Source organism: Gossypium arboreum, chromosome 2 (assembly GCF_025698485.1).
Source record: "Gossypium arboreum isolate Shixiya-1 chromosome 2, ASM2569848v2, whole genome shotgun sequence".
NCBI lineage: Eukaryota > Viridiplantae > Streptophyta > Magnoliopsida > Malvales > Malvaceae > Gossypium > Gossypium arboreum.
Window position 1 is genome coordinate 8,732,354 of NC_069071.1, and position 9,181 is coordinate 8,741,534.

Below are 9,181 nucleotides of genomic sequence, written 5' to 3' on the forward strand. Positions count from 1 at the left end.
GAATAAGATTCGAATGTATATGAATTAGATCAAAAATATTTTCATTATTATTGTTGTGGTTGATTAAATTATAGAATATGGTTTTAAGGATTTAATTCTTGGTGGGCACAATTATCGTCGATTATCTGACTAGCGCTAGGCACAATAATTTGTTGACTTGTTTGACTAGTACTAGGCACACAAATGATCTTGTCGAGTTAAACGACGAGCGCTGGGCTCAAAACCTTATGTACGGTCTATCGTTAGGCACCGGATGCCATTTAGTGGATTATACATTTCGGTACGGTATAATGATTCATGAGAGGATATTTGTATATAAATGATGTTATAGATATGTTTCAGTGGGAATTATGGTAACTTTATAAAGATGACTTATATGTTATGAATTGTAAACTTTTGTCTAATAGTTGTAAAGGGGAACCTTTAAGAACATAGGTTACTTACTGTTTGAATTTTTACTTGACTGCTGGTTAGGTATTTACCCTTGTTCTACGACTTAGCATCCACGACAAATCTTGCACTCAATGTTGGTGGTGTATTTTTTTTTTTTTTTGAGTTTTGGCATGTACCTAGGATGTCAATTTTGAAATAATGATCTTTTGTTTTTAGTGAATTCTAATGAATGTAGTCCTATAAGTTATGAATGATGTGTAACTTAGAACATAGTTGTATATAAATGCTTGAAGTTGTTTATGTAAATGCTTTCACTTGGTGATTGTTCTAGTGAATTGCTCACTTTGGTATTATATTAATGATGTGTTTGAGTTAGTATTAGAAGATAGTATATATATTTTTTCATTAGGTTGATATTGAATATGAGTAATTGGTTTGAGTGATGGATCTACTTATTTTACTTATTTGAATGATTGAATTTTGTTTGAGGTACCTATGAATGGCATATTAGTAACATGATGGACGAATGAATTGTTGGTTTGTGTTGGATGTTTAAAATGTGATGTCAATGAGGGCACATTGGTTAAGCATTTAATATGGTTGTTTTGTCATGTTTTGAGCATGTTTAAATGTGTTTCGAATAGGTTAAATGGTTGATGAATTGGTAGCTTAGTGCCCAAGAAATCACAAATTGATAAACTTGAGTTTTAAGGTACATTTAGGTTCATATGGCTTGGGGCTTGGGCTGCCACACGGTCGTTTGTCTTAAAACAGTGAGTTACACGGGCGGATACACGGCCTGGGACACGGCCTTGTGTTTGGACTTCGAATATCCACACGGTTTGGGTTGTTACACACAGCCGTGTGTTCCCCTGTTTCCAAAAATTAAATTTTTTCCCAACCTCTTTCATTTTGTTTCGAATTGACCCCAGAGTGTTTCCAATTTATTTTTAGGGCCTTGTAAACTCTTTTTAAGACCTGTTTGAGTACATTTAGTTACGATTGGTATGCAGTTTGATTTATTATCATTATGTTTGGATTTTTTTTGATAAAAAGCAAATGTTAAATTTTTGAAATGTTATCGTAATATCCAAGACTCCAATCCGGTGACGGAGAGGGTTTAAGGGTGTTACAGGTTCTCTCAACCATATTTCAAAGTTTTGAATGTCTCAAGTTAAAGAGTTCGCGAGCCGTCTCTAATGCTTGTGTCTAGCTCCATTCTCTCAAATGGTATCATACCTTATGAAATGATGTAAAAAAATCTTTTGTATTTGCATAATTAACATCCACTATATAATATTTGGGTTTACAGTACAAATAGTTTGTAGTTTTAATAATAAAAACTTATATAAACTTAATTTGGATAAAGAATTATGCTAAGTTATAAGCCTATTTATAATATGTAAATTAAGTAAAAAATAATTTAAAATTTATAATATATAACCTTTATAATTTTTTTTATAAAGTGTATAATAACTTTCTTAATACTTAATAATATAATTTTAACCATAATTTTAGAATTTTTTTACAAATACGCTATGATAAAAAAATTATAATATTTTTTGTTTAGGAATAATCATATTATTTTATAATATATAGTGTGAACACATAAATAAATTATTTCCATACCTCTTGAAAATATCTTTTTATAAATAAATATATTATAACACTTTTATGACATGTAAATTATTTTTATAATAAGATTTTGAGTATAACTTAAAAAAATTAGAATTTAAATAATATTTTTTTGTTATAAATTTTAAAAATACATATTTATTATTTTTATAATATTATTTTAAGATAATATAATAAAGTTTTGGCCATAATCATCTCAAATAGTCATACGAGTTCATGCTTATAATATAAAATTTATAATTTAAAATTGTATAAAAAATAAATTTTAAAATTGAATTTGGGTGTAATTACTTACGTAATTATTCTAATTCTCACCCTCTCCTAAGAATTGAAAAGTGTAATTAGGGTACTCTAATTAAACTCAATTTAGTGAGACTCACCAATTATAATGGTTACTCAAATAAGTCATATTGTATAATTACAAGTAATTACATCTAAATTCAAAGATAAGTTTAATTGTTGAAAATTTAAGCATTGAAAAATTAAGTAGAGGATTTAAGTTATACAATTTATTTGATATATTTTTAAAATTAAATACAAATATAATTAGTCTATTTGATAAATTTAATTTTAAAATTTGAAAAGTAAAATATTTAAAGGATAATATTAAAATAAATAAAATAAAAATAATTAAAAAATCTACATTTAGTGATAAGTAACCCCTTATCTATTTACTTTTTCTACTTTTTTCATTTAAAATTCTTTCATTTATTTCTATTATAGCCTATCAAATGTGCTTAAAAAATTAAATAGTTGAAAATATTAATTTTTAATTAAAAAATGTTGAATGATTTATTCTTTTAAATTGATTATCAAACAAACTCTCGGTTGATTTAATTTTTAGAATGAATTATGAAGTAAGGCCTAATTAAACATATAATTACACGATAAATCTTGAGCTTTATACTTAAGATCTAGAACTTCCATTTTATCAATTATGTTAAAACCTCATTTTCTCGAATTCTATATCAATAAATTAAAATATTTAAATTAATCAATTAAGGTAAACTAGTGATTAATTATTATTATTATTATTTTGTACTAGGACTACGACTAGCACAATTGTGACGTGGGGAAAAAACAAAGGTTGAACAAAAAGACAAAAACTGAGGTATAATGACACAAATTTTAAATCATTCCTGCAAGTATTTGGAAATTTAGGGGTAAATTCATACGAGAGGAAGGGGAAAAAGTACTGTAGCAGCGTAAATTTTAGACCAAAACGTCTCTTTTTGTTGCCATATTTTGAATTCTAACTATCGCAATTCATATCTAAATAATTTTTTTTTTTTATGAACGAAGGACTTTTTGGGTTATTTTAAAAAATTTAACCATTTACTAAATATGTTTTTATTAAAGATATTTTTTAGAATAATTTTTAGGGTTAATTTAATACTTATGAGTATCGAATTTAATGAACTGTTAAATTAATACAAAATTTATATACTTTTTCAAAGGAGGAAAGTACGGCAAAATATAGGTTTCAAGATTTCGACACTCATGAGTCTTAGACTTCATTATATTAAATGAGCTGATTGAGCCAATAAGAAAATAAATCCCTTAGCCAAAGTAAAACTTTACTTGTGTGGGATGAGAAAATTTTCGACGAGTCCATAAAGGGGTATGTTAATAAGTATTAATGTATCTAGTGTATATATTTGTAGTTTTTGTGGATGCTGTACCTAAACCATGCGGTATTTCCTGTTATTCCCAAAACAATGTATGAGCAATATGTGTTATTTAGGGTGCAAGTACCAATTATTTGTTTCCACATTGTGGAGTAACATCAGCTTAATTGAGTGAAACAACAATTTGAGTTTAGGTGGCTAGGTAAGTGTTGAATGATAGAGAATGCATTGTGGATTGCGCTTGGGACCAACGAGCTTAGTGAATATATGGGGCAATAGTTTAGGATGGTAATTCCCTACCCTTTTGAGGCATACATGGGTTGAGCGAGTTCTATGTGGAAGAGGAGTATTCGTTAGTTAAGGAATGATGCATTCCATCCAAATATCAATGAACACATCGAGGATGTGCTCGAGTAGGGCTCAACCTGTCTAGCTGGACTTGAAGTCACCTATGTAGTAGTTCGACCCTCTTGCCTTTTCGATGTACTAGCTTAGGTGGGCCTTTATATCATGCTAGTGAGATATCTGATCATTGTAATACTTCTTTTTCTTCATTTATGACACTGGCGATGAAAATAACACTCACAAATCTAGAGTTTAAGTAGCTCTTTGATTAAATGAGCTCGATCATATCTTATCTGCTTCATCCATCACATCAATTTTTCTGATAGGCCAATTGAGTTCACAATTTGATTTTTTTCAGCTTGAAACCATCAACTTGTGGAACTCATTCGCCATATTGATAATCATTGACAAAAACATTGTGTAAAATTAGACAACACAAAAAGAAAAAAAAACTATCGAGTTACTAATTGAATTGTAAAATTGTTGAGTTATGATTTTTGTAAGTTATTTACAAAGCTTACTTATAAATTCGACATAACAAATTCCACTGTTTCATTTACATATTCCACTTTCATTTACTTTACATTTATATATCTAATTTTAAATACAAGAAAATTCCAAAGCATAATGCTTCAATGGTTGATTCTTCGTCCTTTTCTATCCTATAGACGAAGGTAAACCATATTATTAATGGGAAATCTAACTCGAAATATGAAGGGTCATATTTATAGAATTCTAAAACCAAAAATCGACATCCTTGGGCCAAGGTCACTCTACAATATTGTCAGAAAAAAAAAAGGTTCTTGAAACCCTAACCTTAGTTTATGACACTAAATATAATACCAGAAAACCACCGACTCCTTTCGACAGGACCAAAGATTGACCAACTCCTTAGTCCTTTGAGACTTGCTAATCCTCGCGGGTGGTTGAAGGTTCGCACGAGATTAAAAACGTTTTTAAACATCTCCCTCTCTTTCTTTCTTTTCAACTTCACGTTGTCTTTCACAACTTTTTTACTATGTAGAAAGCTCTTGAATTGTTTGGTGCTTGCATTCCATATCCTCTATCTCAATGATGATCTCACGCTCACCAATTGTGGTTGGATTTGTGAAAAGTTTATGTTGAGTATGACTCCTATTTTAGTTAAATTTAAGAAATAATATTTCAGTTAAACTTTATTTATTTGTTTCAATTAAATCCTGAATAGTCTAGATTGTTTTCGTATTTTTGAGTTTAGTTTTTAACTCCATCTTTTGTACTCTTCGTTCTTTTGCCATTATAGTAAAATTATTTTTGCATATGATTTTTTTATTTCTTTGGAGGGATTTTTTCATGTTAAATTTGTGTGTTCAATTTCTCAATTTCTTTTACTATTTTTACTTGTTCTTTATTTAATCGAGTCGATCCCCAACAGTTCACTAATAAAACTTTCTGGTAGGCTTCAAACTCCTGGATGAATTTCTCCAATATATTGTTTTAGATTACATAAGGCCTTGGCATTGACAAAGTCTTTCATTTGAAATTTAACCCTAAGCCACTTCCTTAAATTACCCCTAGATCCAATCCTCACCTCATCATAACAGCCGTATGGTGTTTCGATATCTATGCCACTAACCTCTCCCATCATTTTCTTTTTTCTTTTTGGCTTGAGCCATAACTCTTTGATAGGGGGTTATACACCCTTTTCATAGCTTTTCAGGCTCATGACTTTGAACCAACAAAGCTGCTTATCACTGTCAGTGGCTTTGAAGCCCACCAAAATGATTTTAACGAAGGTTTCACCAACTCGCAATAAATTCTCTTTGGTTTTTTGATTAATCGGAACATTGTGAATTTGGAGCCAAAATTTGGTAGTGTTAAAGTCAATATCTTCATCAATACCTCTTTTTCTCGGTCGTTCCTTCAACATCAAGTGGCAGTTAAGAACTAACAAAGGAATAGCACTGAGCACTTCAGCTTTATCTGTCATTCTTGAAGACAAACAAACACATGTTCCTTCCCAGAACATGAAACTCAAAGTAGAATTCTTTTGGCCAAGCATTCCTAAGAATATGAATCATTAAACCAACTTTAATCTCTTTATTAGAGATTACCTTGTCCAATGGAGAGATGGCTCTCATTCATTCTCCCACCTGATGATCCGAGTCTAACTCCTGGGTCTAAAGTTCATTATACATGTCATTCATGTCAATGGCTTGACCCTCTCCTTGTTATAAACTTGCGGTGCAAGAAAGGAAAACTGTGGGAAATAAGATAAACTTGAGATATGATTTACTATCCTTTAAAGCTTTAATTTTGCATTTAGAATATAACAAGTCTTGAAACAACAAAAACAAAATAGTAGAAATAACATTATTGAGTTTTGTATATAAGCACATTGTGTTTTTTTCATAAAAAAAAAGCTTTATACATAACTTATTGCACAAGTTACATTTTTCTGTAACATAGCAACTTTCCAAAAAAAAAAACTAAGTTTTTCAATACAAGTAATTAATGAAAAGTTGTTTATTTGAGTAAATTTGTTAAAATACAAATACAAATAAAATTATTATAATTATTTCAAAAAAATATGTGCCCATTTTTGACCTTATGTATATATATAAATCCTAATAGGTAAGTCCACTTATCAAGTAGACTAGACACCTAACTCAATTACCCAAGTTATATAGAATTATTTATTTAAATTCTTTATTTATACTATATATTTATTAGCAATGTAGGATTATTAACGTCGGGCAAAGTCAAAAGGCTGATAAGGGCTTCGCTCCCTAGAAAATGAAAATTTTCACTTTGGCCCTTTAAGTTTTACAAGATTTTAATTTAGTAAAATGTAAAATTATACTTTAATCTCTCTTAAAATGATAAATTTTTAATTTAATGTTTTAAAAATTATGAAGGAATTGCAAATTACTAAGAACTCTTCATTTTTATAGAAAATTCCATGCAAAACTCAAACAAGAGGGTATAAAGTGGGAGGAAAGGAAATTGAATGATCCTAAAACTGGACAAAACAACAGAATAAATAAGCCTCACTCTTCATATGACAGCCCAAGTGGCGGGTCATTAAGATTTAAGAGGGGTCATTAAGGACCAAATAAATCGAGCCCATATTCGTCTGCTATGACAAACAAGTTTTTCTTTAAAGCGAAGAGAAGCTTGCTTGCTATCGTCTACATTTTCATGATGATGCAATTTAACTAATATATATTTCAATAGCATAGCTTGCGAGTTTTTAAAATTGTAAAGTGCTGATGAACGTTTTGAGTACAAACACCATACTTTATACATCATCTTTTTATTACTAAAAATTACACAGTGCTCTATTAAATTAAGAAATTAATCAAACATTCAAATTTTCACTCACTGCTTATTCATCTTTACTCCGTAAAGGTTATAAGGTTAATGATAACCTTTCTGTGGCTAAAATCAAACATTTATATACTATGTTATCTGAATCAAAAGGTAAGTTTATATTTGAAAGTTCATATCCCTCCGCTTATACTTATACTCAAATATGTGTTTAAGAAAAACTAAGTGTCCAAATAACATAGAATGATAGAGAGATAATCATGTCTTTTTTTGTTGTTTGCTTATACATTTTATAGCAGACAGACTTTTGTCTACGATGTCTTGCTGGAGCTTGAATTTTAAGTTCATATATCAGGGGTGTTTTATTACAATAACTAAGATCAGAGAGAGAAATTAATCAGTGGAAATAAGCTATATAGCTGAACCTGTAAACACATTAAGCATAAGGCACAAAAAGCTTTGACGTCTCCTCCTGAAAGTAAGCATAAGGCAAAAATTTAAGCTTATGATCAAACATATTCCAGATCAAGGAAAAACTTGTGTTTCATCACTTATGATCTCAAACTTTACTGGTAATAAGATAATTTAATTTGACGTTGGACTAGAGAAATAAGTACCACATAAAATGATAATTAATCCAAAGACAAGAATAACAGGCGAACTTGCTTTGAAGATGAAAGGGATGGCAGCAGCCATGGCCAAATTGTGCTCAACTTTCTATCTGAAAGAAACCTTTTTACCCAGAAACAAGTTAAAACTATAGAGCATTTCCCAATCCCAGTCTTAATAATTCTTAACGTCCATCAAATTAAATCTATCCAAAATTTTATTAAAAAGTAAGAAGTCAGTTGATCAAAGCTTCATGATAATGATTAATGACCCAAACCCAGAAGAAAACAATGATCAACAAGCTTAGTTCTATCACCAAACGAGCAACGTCCCAAAATAAACCAAGTCTTCATTAGACAAATAGTAACCCATCTTTACAAAAAAATTTCCCATTAGGGTTTATTTCAATAGCATATATAAACTATTCCCATTCCCTTTCCCATAGCTAACCTTCATAGGTTTTGTCTCCTTGTAAATACTCTCAAGGAACCGATATCTCCGCTTCTTAGTTGGTCTTGAAATCTCTTCTTTCCCAAAAATTTCTTCAATCTTTGCTGAAGTTATCTCATTTTGACTTTGTTCCAAGAAACTCTCGTCTTTCATCATCTTCGCTTTGATTTTCTTGTTATTGTTGTTGCCATTGCTGCTGCTGCTGCTGCTGCTGCTGCTGTTATCTTCATCGCTGAGTTGCATCAGTTGTTGAGCGGCTGCTGCCATGTCGGAGTCCGACATTAACAACGTCCATTGTAACTCAACTGAAGGGTACTCAGATTCCGACATTAGGCCTCAAACGAAATCAATAGTTTAATGATTTCCTCTCTTCCTTGGATCTCCTTCTTCTTGTTGTGGTTGATCAGTTTGGGTCTGTTAAATGTTGAGAAGGGTAGGTTTGCTTTTATGGGGGATAGCGAAGAGCGCGTTTTAAGGGTATACGTATTGTATAAGATTAAAAGATGTATGAAGAAGAAGAAAATGGAAAAGTGCAGTGCTGTTTCTAAGAAGTTGGCTAGAAGTATCATGGCTGGCGCAAATAAAATAATCATTATTTACTTCTTCTAATCCACTGCTTTTAATTCCATTTTAACACACACCACCTAAAAAGACTGTTCGTCTGATTAATTTACTTTTTCTTCTAACATTGACTCTCTTTTCAACTCCATTTCTCATTCCATCCATCTTTTAAAAATAAAAACTTTTATATGTTTTTACCAATTTAAATAAAGAATATTATTTTTACATTATATATAAAAAAATAATTATTC

The 9,181-nt window shown here is 30.2% G+C and overlaps 1 protein-coding gene across 1 annotated transcript; it reads right to left on the reverse strand.

The window, feature by feature from the left end:
- Positions 1–8,158: 8,158 nt before the first annotated feature.
- Positions 8,159–8,921, reverse strand: LOC108466824 (uncharacterized). The gene has a single exon (XM_017767181.2). It carries the CDS (start codon positions 8,697–8,699, stop codon positions 8,319–8,321), a length of 381 nt encoding a protein of 126 aa, XP_017622670.1. The 5' UTR covers positions 8,700–8,921; the 3' UTR covers positions 8,159–8,318.
- Positions 8,922–9,181: the final 260 nt, after the last annotated feature.